At 37.1% G+C, this 19016-nt stretch overlaps 1 protein-coding gene across 1 annotated transcript; it reads right to left on the minus strand.

Annotated features, from left to right (window-relative positions):
* Nucleotides 1-14957: 14957 nt before the first annotated feature.
* Nucleotides 14958-15932, minus strand: LOC113764770. Its single transcript, XM_027308756.1, has 2 exons — nt 15807-15932; nt 14958-15473 (listed from the first exon to the last, which is right to left on the minus strand). Exons 1-2 carry the CDS (start codon nt 15840-15842, stop codon nt 15216-15218), a joined length of 294 nt encoding a protein of 97 aa, XP_027164557.1. The 5' UTR covers nt 15843-15932; the 3' UTR covers nt 14958-15215.
* Nucleotides 15933-19016: the final 3084 nt, after the last annotated feature.

A 19016-nucleotide genomic window follows, 5' to 3' on the forward strand; every position in this document is an offset into this window, starting at 1 on the left:
GTACCGTAAACCATTCATATTGAAAGAAGAACATAGAAGCGCAGTAGGCGTATGAAGTAAAATACCTGAGACAGAGTTGGTTTCGAGAAAAGCTGATGAAGATGGTGTGAACGAGATGGGATTGTCGGGACGTCGCTTCAAGAAACAAATGAACAGAAAAGCAGCGCTGCGGATGCAGAGAAAAGGGGATTAGGCACAGTGATCCGAGGATTAGGCTGCAAAATTACAGCAGTATATATACAGAGGGCCGAGAGGATGGGAGGGATCGTAACCAAAACCCAGTAATCAACAACGAAAGGAAAAAAAAAGGGAAAAAAGATAAACGAACCTGGTATAAGCTTGAATTCCAGAGTTTTTTTGGCTTGGAATCGCAGCAGCAGGTGGAAAAACTTCAAGCTTCGGACCTCGGTGCTTTCTTTTTGCTGATTGCTATGGATCAAATTGGAGTTTGGAGAAGGAAATAGAAACGGCAGGCAAGGCAATTTTCGGCAATTGCAGAGAGAGCTAGAGAGGAACCCAGGACGACCGAAGCGAAGTGCGAACTGCGGCGAAGAGGAAGACTGAGGTGAAGTGAAGATTAGGGTCTGGTCAAAATTGAAAATTTTGTCAATTTTGACTCAAAAATTGGAAAACCGCGGTTCATGGTCCGATCCGATTTTGAAGGTTTGAACGGTTTTTTACGAGTTTGACCGGTTTTTTATCAAAGTCAACATAAGCTATGGACTGGACCGGGCGCCTAGCCGATTCGCGGTCGAACTGGCTGGTCCAGTCCGGGTTTGAAAACATTGGTCTGATGTCAAGTTTGTGATTTGTAATCAAGTTTGTGATTAGTATCTGTTGTCAGTTTGTGACTGGAAGGCAGGCAGTTAGTCAAACGTCAATTGGATGACAATAGTCCTCCTAACTTTTAAGATAATTTTTGGCATAGTAAATTACAAATTTGTATAATACATTCTGAGGAAAAATTGCTGTCAAAAGTAGTTCTATCATGGGTGAAATTTTGCTCTCGAATCACGTAAATTTTTGTGCTTCTGTTTTATTTTTTTGCTTTATTATTTGTTTTGGGATTGCCAAAAATTCTTTCGTCGATTTTCTGGGGTTAGACCTAACAAGCTGATATCAAAACTTCTTCAAAGGTTTTGAATTCTGTGGCAATATTATAATAACAAAGATTGTTGTCAAGCAATTCGATAGGAATGTAAATTTCGGGATGTGGTAGCTCAAGATGGAGAGTCGAAATTGATTTAGCAACACAAGGAATTAAGAAAAGTCAAAAAGTGTGACAAATGCAAATTTTGCCGAAATAGATAAGAAAGTAAGGTCCAGTATTATCTTAAATCTCTCTAACGAGATTTTGAGGGAGGTAGCCACTGAAACTTCGGCAAAGGACATGTGGGACAAGTTTAAAGCCTTGTACATGAATAAGACAATTGACAGTCGGTTTTATTTAAAGCAAAGTCTGTTATGCTTCACATAACTGAAAGTACATATATACTCTCACATTTTGATAAATTTATTTCCATTATTCTAGATTTGGATAATATAGATTTGAAAATTGACCATGAGGATCAGGCCCTGTTACTTTTGTATTTCCTTCCCCAATCTTTTAAATATTTTCACCATACTATAATTTATGAAAAAAATAATTTCGTATTGGAAAATTAAATCTGCATTAAAATCTAAGGAGCAGATTGATAGGGATATATTGGAGAAATTAATGGAAGTTAGAAGGAAGACTTGGTTGTTAGGGATAGAACCAATAAAAGAAAATTTGACAATAGTCTATCTAAATTCTGACATAGAAATTTGGAATGCAATTATTGTCACAAAATGGGGCACATTAAGGTAAATTGCTTTAAATTGAAAAGATTAAAGTAAAAGAGGGAACTTGGTAAGAAAAATACTGAAACTGTCGAATCTTGTGTTATAGTTGATGAGAATGAAGGAAATATTTCCTTCACTGATGATAGAACAAGGTCTAAAAATGAATGAATTTTAGATTCAAAGTGCTCTTTATCATATGTGTCCCAATAGGGATTTATTTTTCACTTATAAATTTTGTAATGATGGAATTGTTTTGATGAGTAAAAATGTCGTTTGTGATATTGTTGGTAAGGGTATCGTCCATATTAAAATGCATGATAATAGTGTGAGGTCGCTCACTAGGAGTTCAGTAAATCTAACTCCTAGTGCCCTGATTTGAAGGGCAAGCTGCAACAGATAAATGCTAAAGCCATCACTAGTGATCAATTAGACTTTCTCCAAGCTAGTGTGTCAGCTGAAGAGATTAAACATGCTATGTTTACTATGAAGGATGGTAAAGCTCCAAGCCCAAATGGCTTTAGTGCACAAATTTTTCAAAGAAGAATTGGCATGTCATTGGTGATGAAGTAATTCGAGATGTTCAATCTTGTTTTGACAAGAAGTATATGCATTATCCTTTAAATAGTACTATAATTACACTGGTCCCAAAGATGCAGAATACAACACAAATGAGGGATTTCAAGCCTATAGCCTTCTGTTGTTTGCTATGTAAATGCGATTTAGCATTGCTAACTAATAGGTTGAAAGTTTAAATCCTCGAATCATTGGTGAACATCAGAGTGCTTTATAATAGGAAGAAGTATAGCAGATAATACACTAGTAATGTATGAATTGGTGAGAGGGTACTGCAAGAAAGTTGGATTAGCTTGTGCAGTGTTGAAAATAGACCTGATAAAGGCATATGACACATTGTTCGCCATCGCAGGTCGCGGTCTCGGTTGTTTCACATCTGTCGCGGTATATCGGTTGAATATTGGGTGATACACACATTATAGTACATGAAAGTTTGATAAAATTTTGAAAAAATTACTAAAATTAGAAAATACCAAAAAAGACACAACTTAAAATAATATCTGAGTCGACTCCGAATTGACTCAGATATATCGGCCGATATCATGTATCACGGATTCGAATCGGCCAATATTAGCCGAGTCAGAGCGAGTTGTCACGGATATAGTAATATCTGCGATTCGTGGATCAATATCGTATCGGTGCCCTCCGTTCCAGTTATGACTTGGCCGATACGTATCGGTATCGACCGATATGGTGAACCATGACTACACAATCAATTGGGATTTCTTATTTCTTAAAGTGGATACTATGCACTTTCCAGAAAAATTTATCTCTTGGGGTTAGAAATTGTGTATCTGTTGCACATTTCACCATCAACCTCAATGGAGCGTTGGTGGGATATTTTAGAAGTGAGGGGCATTCGGTAAGGGGATCAAATCTCCCCTGATCTTTTTCTTATAGCTATAGAGTTTTTCTCAATGTTATTTATTGATAATATTAAATGCATGGGGTTTGATTTTCACCCAAAGTACAGGGAGCTGAATTTATCCATGCTGCCTTTGCTGATGACCTATTTCTTGTTTCTGCTACAACTAACAGATCGTTTCAGGTCGCAAGACAAGCATTGGATGAGTTTCATCAGATGTCAGGTATTTTGTGGCTGTTGTAACTGAGGAAGTTGGCACTGATCTTTGTAACGTTGTGGGCATGCCTCTGTGCAACCTGCCTGTTAAGTTCCTTGAGCTGCCTCGCATTGCTTCAAGACTTAGCATCAAGGACTGTCAGCCCATCCTCGATATGTTGCAGTGCAAGATTCAAGGTTGGGCCATCCAGAAATTGAGCTATGGAGGAAGATTGCAGCTTGTCGAGTCCATTTTATATGGAGTGCAAACACATTGGTCTAGCACTTTTATACCACCCAAAGCTATTCTAAAAAATGTGGGAAGTCTTATCTCCTCTTTTGTATGGACTAGGGGATTCAAGCATCACTACTTAGCAAAAGTGGGATGGAAAGATGTCTGCCTATCCTTGAAAGACGGTAGGGGACTTGCTCTCTTCAATTTAGAAGATTGGAATAAGTGCCTGGACAAACACCACTGGAGGCTACATAATGGGAACTGGGTGGAAGTGGTGAAACAAAGACAACAGGACCCAGGGCTGAGCAGTCATGTTCCATCAGCAGTTCAGGTAGGCTCACCAAGTCAGGCAATAGAGATGCAGGACCAGGTTAACAAACATGGAAAAGAGGACAGCTATGTTATAAGTCAGCCAGTTATAGCCCCTAAGGCGATGGGTAACAGGCAGGACAAGGAAGCAACTATTGTAGCATCTCTCCATAAGATGAACATGGAGGCTGAGACGACAGAGGTAAGGGGACAAAACATGGTCTCAAGTAGGAAGGAGGTTACTGCCAGTACGGAGATGAAGGAACCCCCTCAACAAGAGGGAATAATAGATGAGAAGGATGATATAATGGAAAAGGTAAAAGGTATTGAGAACCAGGGGGTAGGAGGAACCATTGAGGATAATACAAGTGAAATCACCTTACTGGACCTTATGGTTGAGGATAAGAAGAAAGAAGCTGTCACAAGACAGAATAGGAGATTGAAGAAGCAGTTAAGATCCTCGTCGAAGAGAAGAACTCCTCTAAAGGAGATCTGCATCAATATCAAAGACTCAGGAGGTCAGGGAAAAAGGAAATTTCAGTTATGCGATGAGGAAATGGAAGATGCTGAAGGCAGGGAGATAGGGGGAAAAAGAAACAAATGATGTGTTGAGGTTTGCTATATTGCTCAAGAAAAAGAGGAGGAGGGGACCAGCCTACTCTGGGCCCCCAAACCCCAATGAAAGTTCTGGTGTGGAATTGCCAAGGTGTTGGGAGCACCTTGATAATTCCCCATCTGAGGGAGGTTTCCAACCTCCTCTCCCCTAATATGCTGTTCCTGAGTGAAATGAAAAATAGAGAAAGGTACATGGATAGAGTAAGGGAAAAGTTGAATTTTGAAAATAGTTGTGTAGTAGAGTCAATGAATAGGTCGGGGGGCATGGCATTGATGTGGAAAGATGAAGTAAAAATCATAAAGTACTCAAAACTGCCTTTACTATAGAAGCTTACGTGGAAGATTTTGAGACAAAGACAACATGGTGGTTCGTTGGAATATACGCAAGCTGTGATAATCTGGTTAGGAAAAGTCAATGGAAGGTGATCCAGGATAGGAAAAGGCTGTGGGGAGGGAAATGGATTATAGCAGGAGACTTCAATGATATCCTGTCAAATGAGGAGAAGTGGGGAGGTAGATGGAGGGAGGAGAAGAGTTTTTCTGACTTCAAAAACTTCATAAATGACAACCAAATGGTTGACATTGGTTTTGAGAGGAACCCCTGGACCTGGAGCAACAATTGGGAGGAGATAGGGGAGGTCAGAGAGCGACTGGATAGAGGCTTATATAGCTTAGACTGGTCCTTAGTTTTTGACAAAGTAAAATGCACACATGTGGATACCTTCGCGTCAGATCATAGTATGCTGATGATAGATACAAAGCCAGAGGCTAGGCAAAGGAAAAAAATGTTTTACTTTGACAGGAGATGGCTGAAGAAAGAAGGTGTCCAGGATGTGATCAGAAATGCATGGGAACAAGATTTTGAGGGATCAAGAATGTTCACGGTCAAGTGCAAAATCAGAAATTGCAGGATTGAATTATTAAAGTGGAGGAACAACTTCAATTGTAATGCTAAAAAGAAAATTGATCAGCTCAAAACTCAGCTGGAGAAGCTTCAGTATAACACTCAAGTGGACACTAGAAGAGAGACAGTGGACCTAAAAAATCAATTGAAGGTGGCGTACAAGGAGGAGGAACTGTTCTGGCACCAAAAAGCAAGAATAAACTGGATGAAGGAGGGGGATAAGAACACTAAATTCTTTCATGCTCATGTGAAGGGGAGGAGGAGGAGAAACAGAATGTTGAATCTACAAAGAGAGGATGGTTCCTGGACTGAGAATGAGCAGGAGTTAGGTGAGGAAGTTGCAGGTTTCTACAGACAGCTGTTCACTAGCAAGGGGAATGGTAGTACTGAGGACATCCTTAGAGGTATTCCACCCACCATTACAGCGAGCATGAATGATCAACTGACTAGAGGTGTGGATGAAGAAGAAATCAGATCAGCCCTTTTCTCTATGTCTCCTGATACAACACCTGGAATAGATGGTATGTCCCCCATTTTTTTCCAGAAATTCTGGTGTATTATTAAACATGATGTAATCCAGGCTATCCAAAGTTTTTTTCATTCCAATTCCTTGCCTAGAGCTCTGAATCATACCTTAATCTCCCTTATACCAAAAGTTAAAGATCCAGTAAACCTGAAGCATTATAGGCCTATTAGCTTGTGTAATGTGTTATATAAAGTGATTTCCAAAATACTAGCTAATAGGCTTAAAGGGGTGTTAAATTTCTGCATCAGTAAAACCCAGTCTGCATTCATTCCTGGTAGGCAAATCCTAGACAATGTCATCATAGCCCATGAATACTTGCATTTTCTGAAAAACAAAAGGTATGGGAAGGAGGGATACATGGCTGTTAAGCTGGACATGTCTAAAGCTTACGATAGAGTGGAGTGGCACTTTTTGAGGGATATGATGCAAAAAATGGGCTTTAGCAGCAGATGGATTAGCTGGATCATGAAATATGTTGAATCTGTCTGTTACTCCTTCAATATAAATGGTGAGGTGAAAGAGTTTGTAGTACCAAAAAAAGGAATAAGACAGGGTGACCCCCTCTCTCCATATCTCTTCTTACTGTGCTCAGAAGGATTCTCAAACCTGCTGAAAAGTGCTGTAGAGAACAAGTAGATTACTGGACTCAAAATCAGCAGGAATGGACCTAGACTAACACATGTATTTTTTGCAGATGACTCGTTAATATTTTGTAAGGCAGACACCAAGCATGCTGAGGAGTTAAGGAGGATCCTGGAGGCTTATGAGAAGAGCTCTGGACAGTTGATCAACCTAGAGAAGTCTTCTGTCTTCTTCAGCAAAAACATGGAGCATAGCAAAAAACTAGAAGTATGCTGCAGATTGGGAAATATCCAGATGGTCAACCAAGGCAAGTACCTGGGTCTTCCAATGGTGATAACAAGAACGAAGGGCCAAATCTTTGGTTTCATCAGAGACAATATTAAAAAGAATTTGGGAAGCTGGAAGCAGAAGTTGTTAAGTCAAGCAGGGAAGGAGGTCTTATTAAAAGCAGTGACTCAAGCAATGCCTACATATGCTATGTCATGCTTCAAATTGCCTCTGAAACTATGCAAGGAACTCTGTGCAATGATGGCAAGGTACTGGTGAGGAGACAATAATGGAAAGGATAAGATGCATTTATGTTCCTGGAAGAGAATTACTCAAGAAAAGAACCAGGGAGGACTTGGATTCAAAGATTTGGTCAACTTCAACCGAGCTTTGCTAGGTAAGCAGATATGGAGATTGCTTGTTAACCCAAATTTGCTTGCCTCCAAGGTTCTGAAAGCCAAATACTATCCTACTGGTTCCATATTCAAGAGCAAGTGCCCTCAGAATGCTTCCTGGATCTGGCAGAGTCTAATGGGAGCTACGCAGTAGGTTGAGGAAGACACCTGGAGGAAAATTGGAAATGGTCTTAGTACTGATATTTGGGAGGATAAGTGGATAGTAGGAAACAAAGATGGAAGACCCTCAACAACTAAACCTCCAGAATGCAAAGTGCAGAAAGTTCAGGACCTAATCACTCATAAGAGATGGAATACAGTGGTAGTGCTTCGAACGTTCAATGGCAGGGATGCAGAAAAGATCTTAAGCATTCCTATCAGCTTAGCAGGAAAGGAGGATAGCAATTTCTGGATACATTCTCCAACGGGGCAATACACAGTGAACACAGGCTACAAGGTACTTATGAAAGAGAAGGAAATCCAGGAAAGGAATGGCTATGATGGGGCAGGTACAAGCCTACACAGTTCATCAAAACAAATGTGGTCTTGCCTATGGAATTTAAACATCAAGCACAAACTAAAGACCTTCATGTGGAAATGCATCAACAATGCTCTCCCAGTCAATGAAGTAATCTTTAGTAGAACGCAAAAAGGAGATCCTATCTGTAAAGTTTGTGGAGAAGGGGTGGAGACTGTGGACCATGCGCTCCTGAACTGCAGACAGGCCAAGCTAGTATGGCATATAGCACCAGTGCAATGGGAGGGTGCTAGGGATAAACAAGGCTGTTTCAAGGACTGGTGGAATGAAATTGCAGGAGCCAGATCTAGACAGGCTGGTGATGAACATCTTGGTCTAACAGTGAATATCTTATGGCAAGTATGGAAAAGCAGGAATGAGTGGGAATTCAACAACAAACAAAGGCATGCTATGACAACAATTCAGAAAGCTCAAGAGGAGTGGTTAGAGTTCTGCGAAGTGTATAAAGACAAAGAGCAGTTGAGCACAGTAGAAACAGCTGCTAACCAGATTCAACGAATAGAAGCGGAGAATGCAGAGGTGATCCAAGTGAAGATTGCAGCTCTAAGAAAACCGAACAGTAAAGAGGTGGGAATAGGGGTGACTGCTATGACAGAAGGAAATGTTGTGGTGGCGGCTTGGGCAATGCATGAAAGAAGCTACAATTGTCCACAATTGGACGAAGCTGAGGCTATCAAGCTAGCTATGAGTAAATTAGCAGTCAAAGGCAGGAGGAAAGTCATCATACAGAGCTGCAACAAGCAACTCATTCAGCAAATCTGTTCCGGAAGAGCTTCCAATATCAAACTGTATACTCTAGTTGATGATATTCTTAGCCTGAAAGCCCTGTTTCACATGTGCTCTTTTTGTGCAATATCTAAAGTTGATAATCATATTAGCATTAGAGTTGGAGATTATGCATTAGGCATTATACATGATGAGGAATGGTTCAATCCTCTGTGCTGTTGAGCACTTTTGTAAAGAAATGAGGGGCCTTTGCCCCAAATGTAAAGTTTAGATGTTGATCAATATATTACTAATATCGTTTCGGAAAAAAAAAGAATAAGTGCCTGGAAGGTACTGTGGAACATTTGTGCTCGAAAAGAGTCATTATGGTTAAAAGGGTACATTCTATTATGCTTAAAGACAGTCTATTGAGGGATTAAGACTCCTAGTGATTGTTCTTAGAGCTGGAGGAAACTGTTGAAGCTTAGAGGAATGGCTCAGCTGCATATTAAGCAAATTATTGGCAATGGTGAGCACTGAAGTTTTTGGTACGACAATTAGCACCCAGTTGGACCTTTATATATGAAGTTTTCTGACCACCCCGTTAAGGAATTGCTGTTTCAATACTCATGATGCAGTCGCAAATTTCATTGATCATGGATATAGTTGTGTTATATGCATATCTCGCGCTTGTCATAGCACATCTGACATTGTATATCTATAGAAATTATATAGTATAGGCTTTCCCTGATGTAATTTAGTTGTTTTTCCACTTACAAATACTAAAAAAAAATTGTGAGATCGATAGGTCGGGTAGTATAGGAGGAGAAAGTGTGAAAACTTCTTAATTTGACATCTCTCACTTATGCTAAAGAGAAAATTGTGTATGAATTTTTTGATATATCAATAAAAAGTTTCATATTGCCTAAAAAAATCTGAATATGTAGCTTGTTCTGTGCGGTTTCATATGAAAAAACCTAGTTGGGAAAGAATAAAAGGAAAACAGAATAAATCTTGAGATAACCCAATTCGGAAACTATTAATAAGAGGAGGAAGACACAAAAAAAATGTAGCATTCATTTTACAGCCCATAGGCGGGTTGGGCTACAAACAAACTTACACCAAGCCTTCAAAGCCCTTGAGCATGAGGAAAAAAAATAGGTAGGAATCAAATGGGCTTGGATCTTGTGACCATGGGTTCCCAGTGAAAATATGGACCAACATATCATGGCCTTTTCCTTTTATTTTGGTCTATTTTCCACTATTTTTTTTTTAAAAATTTTGTTCTACTATTTCTTCATTTTTTTAATCTTAGCTAAGTAACCTTCTATTTTTGAGGAAGCTAATTAATTATTTGGTATGCTTTTAGCTAAGAAAAGTATAAATAACTCATAGTTTTTTATCGTGGTCCGTGCAAAAGCAATAATTCTACCCCTAATCAATGAAATGATTCGTAGTTCAAATATCTACGCAAATACAGAAGTAGCATAATAAAATTCAGACAGTTTAGAGATAACAAAGAAGAAAAAAAATTTAAAAAGGCAGACTAATGGCTCCTCAAAAATGAAAAATACACTTTAGAGGAAAAGGAAATGGGCTGCAATCGTCACCAAAACAATTAGTTCACTAATTTATCTTGAGAAGATTGCAACAAAGGCACGTTTTAATTGCCTTGGCCAAATTTGGTGGTCCTAATGGACAAGAATTCAGAGAAACCAGATCAATTTGCTTCAAATTTCTTGGTTAATAATTAAAAGCAAATAGCGACTTATGCCATGCATAGATTCCGATCCTGAAACTTGAATTGCAAGATGGTTGTTAACAGGTGGCAGAGTCTTGATAACCTTATCATCCTCGTCTGCCTTTTGACACCCTTCTTCACGTCTTGGTCTTCGTTGTCTTATGCCTTTAGTAAGAAATCGAGATCTTTTCTTGGCTTGAGAATCGAGTTTGTCTTGTGTCTACGTGAACGTGTCAAATGCCAAATCGAGTTCAAAATGCAAGGCGTGGAGATAAATTCATTTCGATTAATTTGAAAGCGAAAGCCATTCATTAAATGGCAGGAGGTGATCAGTTGTTTTGGTGAAACAACCTGTGAAAATATGGTGGGAGGGTGAAACAATTTGTTCACAGGTTATAGACCTATATGTCAAGGATGAAGGGCGCACACCCATCTTCTCTCTAACCCTCATAAGCCTGCTTATATTTGTACGATGTTACCAGGGAAAAGGTCGAGAGAGACTCAAAAAATTTCTCCAGGCAACATGTCAAAAGGATTAGTGTCAGATGGTTAATCTTGCGCTTAATTTGTGAATATTTCTCATTTTATTTTGCCAAGATGTGGTGTTAATCATTAGATTTTATACATATATCATTTTTGGTGTTATTGCTAGGAATTTATGATGAAAGTAGAGTGGAAAGTATATTAAAAATTAAATTTTCAGAAGACTAGACTTTACAAGATGCCACCACATCTTATTTGATGTGAAGTCCAAATTTGGAGGGATTGGAAGCGAACCCCACAGTTTAGGCCACATCTTTTTCTGCTCTCAAGTGAAGCGAGCCCCACAATTTGGAACTTGTGCGGATTGATGGAAACACTTCTCACCACCAGTTTTGGTGCGTGCAGGAGGTTAATGGTTCAATTTTTACCTCCCATCAATTTGTCATTATATATGGTGGTCTTAATTGGCTATCTTCGATGAAGTTATTACTCACATCGAATTCCCTTTTTCCTTTCCTTAGATTAGACTAGATTATGTTATAAGATTTCTACCGTTGTGACAAAATAAATCTTTATTTGCTTATAAAGTTGTTGATTATGTTAGGAACTATATTTTTTTGTCATATTTATTAGTTTTAGTATTTGTCAGAGTTACATTAGCAAAAGGAATCATTTTCCTTTAGTGGCAGGAAACGTTGGTGCTATTTAGATTAGTAGTTATGACTTCTGGAGAACGGTAAGTGCTATTGAGACTAGTCGTTATGACTTTGAAGAACGGTAGTTTTTTTTTTTTTTTAATTTGGACGGAAGGAACCAGAAGCAAGGGACCTCCTCTCTTTTGCTTTCCTGCCGTTTCTCTCTTTTCTTTTTCTTCGTATTTTTCCTCCAATAAACCCTAGTTTTCGAATCCACCATGAAGAGTGGCTGAATTTTTTTTCTAGTTGAAGGATAATCAAAATTTTGGTTTATCGTGATATCTAATTTATTTATAAGTATTTACCGTTCCTGATATGATTATTTTATTTGATTAAATAATTGGGCACTACTTAATTGTCGAAATACTCTACTGCCATCTAAATCGTCAAATATGTAATTGTTTGATGATTTTAGTATTTATGACAAGTGATATATTTTGATTGTAGTAAAATTTTTGAATATAGGTCACAAAAATATATAATCTAGCCTAAATAAACGGAACTCATGTCTTTATTAGTTAGAACTAGTAGCTTCTATAATAATTACTATTGTCAATACATTAAATCCTAAGAATTTGTTTAGGTTTGCTTAATTGGCAAGAGTAATCATCACAGAGTTTAATGTAGTTATCAAGAATAGTAAGGAAAGGTAGGTTGTTAAAATTTATTGATAACCATAATTAGTTTATTTATAAATAAATAATTTTATCCTTATATCAATGATTAGTTAATTGAACCAAAATGGAGATTAGACCTTTGACTATATATTTGTCTTTTATTAATTTAATTTTACATTATTATTTTTGACTTTACTCACCATTGTATTCAAAAGTATATCTTTTTGGAGTAAGAATTTTTTTTTTGGTGGTTCTGACACCGAACAATTAGACAATTACGTAAATGATGAGGATTGCGGACATGAGAACACGCCAGTTTATATTGGTCCTCAAGAGGGTTTGGAAGGCGGCCGACAAAGTAGTAGCATTGCCGGGGCAACCAAAAGGGTTAAAGCTTGGTCAAAATCTGTTTTTAAGGGCTCGAAGGGGCTAAATTTAAATAAATTCGAATTTTTATACATCAAAATTCTTGATTTACATTATAATTATAAAGTTTTGAACTACTCTATTTTAATAAAATTTATAAATATTAAATTATTTATTAGATTATTTTAGTAAATAATATTAAATTATTTTATTAATATTTTATAAAATATTAAATTGTTTTATTAAAAAGAATCTATAAATTAAGGGATGCTTTGGTCATTAAAATAGTAATCCTTCCTCATCCAATTTTCGACCAAACACAGGATAGAATTATTTTACAATATATCCTATCCAACAGAGAATCAACTAAACATTAGATAATTTAGATTATTTATCCGAAGATGACTCAAACCCAGGATTAATAATCCAAGGATAAGTCATCCCATTTCATCTAGTTTGTAACCAAACGGACTCTCGGGGGTATGTTACTGTTGATCCTAAGACTAGTAAAGCTCTCTTCTACTATTTTGTGGAGTCCGAAAATCCTTCTAACAAGCCTCTTGTATTATGGCTAAATGGAGGTATATTTATTGTTTTTATTACTCGCTCCGTTTCAATTATTTAGTCATGTTTGACCAAATATGGTAGCTGGCTGAGGATCCAGGGCAGTTCTCTCACTGCTTTAGAGAAGCAAACACGATGGCAGACATACTCGCTAATGAGGGTCTCTTGCACCCATATGATTCGATTAGGGTTTATGACCAACCAAATCACTTGCCACAGCTAGCAAGAGAGGCAGTCAGGTTGGATAAATTAGGGCTTCCATCTTTCCGATTTTTCAAAAAGGTCGTCTACGTGACTGGCCTATACTTCGTTTGTAAGTTTGTGTTACAAGCAATAAAATCTCGATATTTATATTAAAAAAAAAGGTCATGTTTGAGAAATCTAACTTTTTAAAAATTAATGGTTTAATTGTGATGTTTATACTTCTCTTTCTAATTTTACCCTCCACAAATTTAAAATTTAAAATTTAATGATATCATGCATATGATTAGAAAGAAGAGCTATATTAAAAAAAAGAGACTAAAAGGTAATCTAACATTTTCAATGTGACAAATATTTTGAAACATTCCAAAATAAAATGTATGATATTTTTAATGGAACCGAGAGAGAATCGTTTTTGGTTGAACCTAGAAAGCACTCTCTATGGGCATTTCAAGGAAACATGTTCTTAATTTGGTGATGGCAGGGCCTGACTTCTCTGCTCTGGAAGCTGGAGCAGTGAAGGAACTAGGACCATTCCGAGTTAGAAACTAGCGTCTCTAGGCGTGGCAACGGGGGGATGGGGCGGGGGACACCTCCCCCAACCCCCGCCCCGCTTCCCCGCGGGGGTACCGGTGGGGTTAAAAATTTTTTTATTAAAATTAAATTAAATAATCAAGTACTAAAATATTAACACATCACCAAATTATTATTCATTGTAACTTCACAATTGAAACTCATAAAAATAATTAAACAAAGGTTATTTGAATACAATCTAATATGATAAAACAAATATAACTAAAATAATCAAGTTTTCACTTTTGATACAAATATAATCACTAAATTACTTTGTGTTTTTTTTAGAAAAAAGTGTTATTGTATTAAGTGTAGTTAGAAATTTAATATAAATATATTAATAAATTTAATATAAATAATTAATAATTTTTATTAATAGACATGTATAATTAGTAATATAATTGATATTATCATTATATATATAATTATGTACATATATATATATCTGTTTTTTTTTTCAAACGGTTGGCAAGGCGGGGTAAAATTGATAATATCCCCCGCTCCCCCGCCCCAATGGCCCCCCGCAGGGGCTGCCATCCTTAGGCGTGTCCCTTTCCTCCTCTGAGGAACCCAAGAAAAAATCTAGCACAGATAGATTCTATCATATTAAAAACAGATTTAGGAGGATTAGCTGCAGCTAGGACATGAATAGGAATGGATGAAAGCATGTGCTTGATGCAAAGCAGCCTGCCACCATGAGAAGGGAATTTATTCATCCAAAAGACAGAATCTGAGTTGCAATGCCCTGACATGATGTCGGAAAAAGGAAATTTTCCTACGGCCAACCCAAACTGGAAAAACTTGATAAGAAAACCCTGCAACACTTGTGATTATTCGTCGTGGTCTTGCCACATTTAACCGTTGAGGGGTGAAGAAACAACTACTGCTTATGTTAAACTTGCTGGCCTGAACAGTTTTCGTATTTTTGAAGAACACCCAAAATATACTTACAAAGAAGAACGAGTACCACTTGAGAAAACCAAAACGTAATCGGCATGTCTTGCTCTCAATATATCAATTAATCTTTCATATCCCTTTCGGGTTTGGATCCATTTTAAGTAACACTTAACCAGTTATCAAATTTTATAACTGGTCATGAATATAGCAGATTTTGTAGTTGACATACAAATTCAGGGATTGGAAACTGCTTCGAAGTAATAACAGAGAAACAAAATACACAGATATAAACTCAAAAACAAACAGCCGTTTTTATTCATTTAATGGTGCATTTTTGTCCGTATAAGTGCACCTTTTAACATACAAGGATACAAACTCGAATACAAACGGAATGGTGGAAAGATGCTAGTACAATACTGGAAAGATGTATGCATGGCAGCAGTACATCATCCATGCATAAACTGAAAACCACACCATAGACACTAGTAATGCTCAGCGGATCAATAGTAATGCTTGATCCTCAGCTAATCAATAGTAGTGCTTGATTAATTCTTGTGCCAGAGGAGTTTCGTTTCACCTGGGGCCTCAACAACAAGTGCTTTATGGATAAATGTGGCGCCCTCATAATTCTGATTTTCAATGACAAGGGCGTAGTACTTGCCTCCCTCACATTTCCACGTGAATCCGCCAAGCACGGCGATGAAAAGCAGCTTTCCGTGGTGAAATTTTTCCACTACAAATTGTCCGATCTCGACCACGCGAGGGTCGGCCGGCTTCACTGGTTGTATTGAATTGATGTCGATCTGTAAATCCCAAACATTTTAACCAGTTAGAAAATCGCAAAACAATTGAGTTCCCAAAATCAATTAGAATCCTTTCAAATAAACAAACAATCAGAAGAAGACTAAATCCGATCAGTTAATAAGAAACTACATCACTCAGAAGAAGCTTAATCAAACAATTCAAGAGACCGCCTACCCATATGTATGTGGACAACTAGAAATGTAAAATATCGCTCAAGACAATTCAAGAACGTTGAAATTATTTTAGTTTGCAACTCCTTATACTTTTCCAAATACAAGAACTTGAAAAAGAAGGAAATCTAGGTCTGGCTAGGCAGTAGAATCACTATTCACCTGATCAGTGACAGTAGCAGATTTGGCTTCAGCCATTTTTTCCCTTGAAGAACTAGCTAGCTAATTAATATGAATGAAAATGGGTATTTGTAACTAACTGGTTGCTGAGTTTAGCACATCAAAATAACGGACCAGACTCCTCGTATTTATAGGCCTACAAATGTGGTGACGTACCCCAGAACTAAATTCATTTGACTTGTCGGACGACCAGCATGGGACGCGTCTTTTGATAAGGTCAGTGTGAAAAGATACACCATTGCCACGTAATTACTATAGCCGCGCGCCGTAACGTAATTACTATAGCTAGGCGCTTTAGAAGAATTTTTTAGTGGCACGCAATCCATACAGGATGCTCAGTGTCACTTTTTTGATGAGTGATCATTGAACACTCGTTAGTTAAACTGGATCACAAATTAGAATGGTTAGGAAATAAATTGTACTTATCAAACGAAGGTAACATGGTGAGAGATTACTTTATATGCCGATGCATTAGTGAGTTTTAATCATCTGGTCAAATGATTATTATTTCCAGAACAGCTTGTCATCATAGAGGAACAAAAATGAGGTTACTAGAAACATGGATGAGAAAGCATACACGGAGGATATCTTGACTTTACTTTTAAGGTCTTGACTCCCAGAAAGAACGGTACTTAAATGTGAGAGGTTGCTTGGGTCAATGAAAATTGATTTAGTATCTGTTGTTAATTGTCAGTTTGTGACAGGAAGGCAGGCAGCTAGGCAACGTCAATTGGATGACAATAGTCCTCCTAATTTTTAAGATAAAATTAACCTGGTATGGTAAATTAGAAATTTGTATACTAATAATAATAAATTCTGACAAAAAATTGCTGTCAAAAGTAGTTCTATCATGGGTGAAATTTTGCGATCGATGGTAAATCAGAAATTTGTGTAATACATTCTTACCAAAAATCCCTGTCGAAAGTAGTTTCATCATGGGTGAAATTTTGCCCTCGTTATGTAGGGATAATTGTTTTGGGACATCGCTTATGGTTGCGTATACGGATGTTTATTATGTTTTACGGGTCAAATTTGTTTTACATGCACGTGGGGATAAAGTTTTACACGTCTGTTATGTTTGGGAGAATAGGTACATTTAGTACTGTTTTGCTCAGATCGATAAAAATGCTATTTTGCCTTAAAAAAACGTTAACTATCAAGCATGCATTGTAGAAAAATGTAGGAAAAGGGTAGGCAAGAAAGCACAAAGCGTGACTGTTATTGTTGTTGCCAATTCTACACTTTTGATAAGAGAAAAAAAAAGTTTGGATGGCTTCTCGTCACTATGATCATGGGATAAGACATGTTTCTGAGATCGTGGATCCTAAAATTATGAGTCGTTTATAAGAATACTACAGATAATTTATTAATACAATCTTTGTAGATAACATGTTTTTAACATATTCTGTTTCTTATTAACTGAATCAATTTGTATTGACATTGTACTTGATTCTATGATGATTTTTCCAATCACGGGTCTTTCTTGCTTGGGTAAGCTGTCTCTTTGTCTCTTCGCTTACCAATTTCTATTGAACATTGTCGTCAATTCTACGATGACTTTTCCAATCACAAGTCCTTTTTGCTTGGATAAGCTGAGCCTTATCTCTTCATTTACCAATTTGTATTGAACATTGCTGCCAATTCTACGATGACTTCTCCAATCACGATTCTTTTTGCTTGGATGAGCTGAGCCTTATCTCTTCACCGACAACTGATGATCAGACGTAAACCTGACTTCTCCATCGGAAGTCATCGTGGGGCTTTCCCTCGTTACTTTCATTTTCAATTTCATTCCCGTGTATGTTACTATTTTTCTTTTTTTCCCCCAATTTAAAGAGTACTATAAGGGTGCGTTTGATAAAATTAAAGTTTGAATCCATTAAATCTTGGAATTGTTAAGTATTAAATTTAATACATTTGAGTACACATCACATTTAATGATAAGTGAATAGTTTATCACTTAATTTTGAGAGCAAGTTTTGTCTAGAAAATTCAACGACACTTAATTAATTTAGATGTTTAATTTTTTATTATCAAACGGTCTGAATATATTAAACATTTGAATCCATTAACTTTAAATGCTGAACTAAATTATCAAATATGACATGGGTCGTATTTGAGTAAGGAATGAAAGAAATGCTTGATAGTCAAATTACAGACATCAAAATTACATATTTAATGTTCTTTGCAACTGTGCTGGGTTTTGGAGACATTAAATGTTAAAATATCCAAAATTAAAAGTTAAAATATTTACATCCACCTATATTGAGATTTGAGACCCAAAGGGAAATTACCAGGTCGTCTTTAATTTTTAATTTGGGGTTTTAAGCTGGGTGTCTTAAAATATGCAGCCTGTGCTTGGACAAAAGTAAACGGGTCGAGTGACAGTAACCAAAAATTACGAATGGGTCATAGTCAAGCTGTCATTGACTGAAAAACCATTTGCAGAACCCTACCAAACCCATTAATTAAATGGGGTTATGCGGTCCACCTATCTGCACCTAGTACCTAATTAAACTCAAGCAACCACTTGACCCGCCCATTTGAACGGCCCAAAGGCCAAATCCAGAAAATGGTGATCTTACTTTCAAGATAAAGAAGGCTGCATACTTTATATCTCAAGAAAAATGCTTTTTTGTTTTAAAATATTTCCCACATTGTGAGTATATACATTAGTAGATTTGGATATTGTTGGTTTGTCAAACCAGCAAAAATAAAAGTTCCTATTCGAAAAATATGAATTTGAGTGTAGCGGTGAGTAGAGTCGTATCCATAGGGACTGGATAATTTATTTCTTTGTGAAAAATGGGGGATTAGGAGAAATTAACTAAATAGCTCACTTGAATAAAAATAAAGACAGTATCACAAAATTAAATAATACTAAACCAAGAATAGGCAACACTCTAGTCGAAGGTCTAATTTCCAATTTGGTTCATTTAACTGATAATCGATGCAAAGGTGAAATCACTTATTCATAAATAAACTGGTTATGGTTGTCAACACGCTCTGACAACCTGCCTCTCCTTACTGTTTCGATAACCACAACACGCTCTGTGGCTATTTCTCTTGCCAATTAAGCAACCCTAAACAAGCTCTTAGGATTTAACCTATTGACAGCATTAATAATTAGAAAAGCTACCAATTCTAACCAACAAACACACACGCTCGGTTCATTTAAGTTAGATTATATAT

Source organism: Coffea eugenioides, chromosome 3 (assembly GCF_003713205.1).
Source record: "Coffea eugenioides isolate CCC68of chromosome 3, Ceug_1.0, whole genome shotgun sequence".
Classification (NCBI taxonomy): domain Eukaryota; kingdom Viridiplantae; phylum Streptophyta; class Magnoliopsida; order Gentianales; family Rubiaceae; genus Coffea; species Coffea eugenioides.

What these genes read in the sequence shown, in the direction of transcription:
- LOC113764770 (XM_027308756.1), bottom strand. Translation starts at nt 15,842, where the DNA reads ATGGCTGAAGCCAAATCTGCTACTGTCACTGATCAG. An exon ending in CTGCTACTGTCACTGATCAG is followed by an intron (nt 15,474 to 15,806) that starts GTGAATAGTGAT and finishes TGGGATTTACAG; the next exon opens with ATCGACATCAATTCAATACA.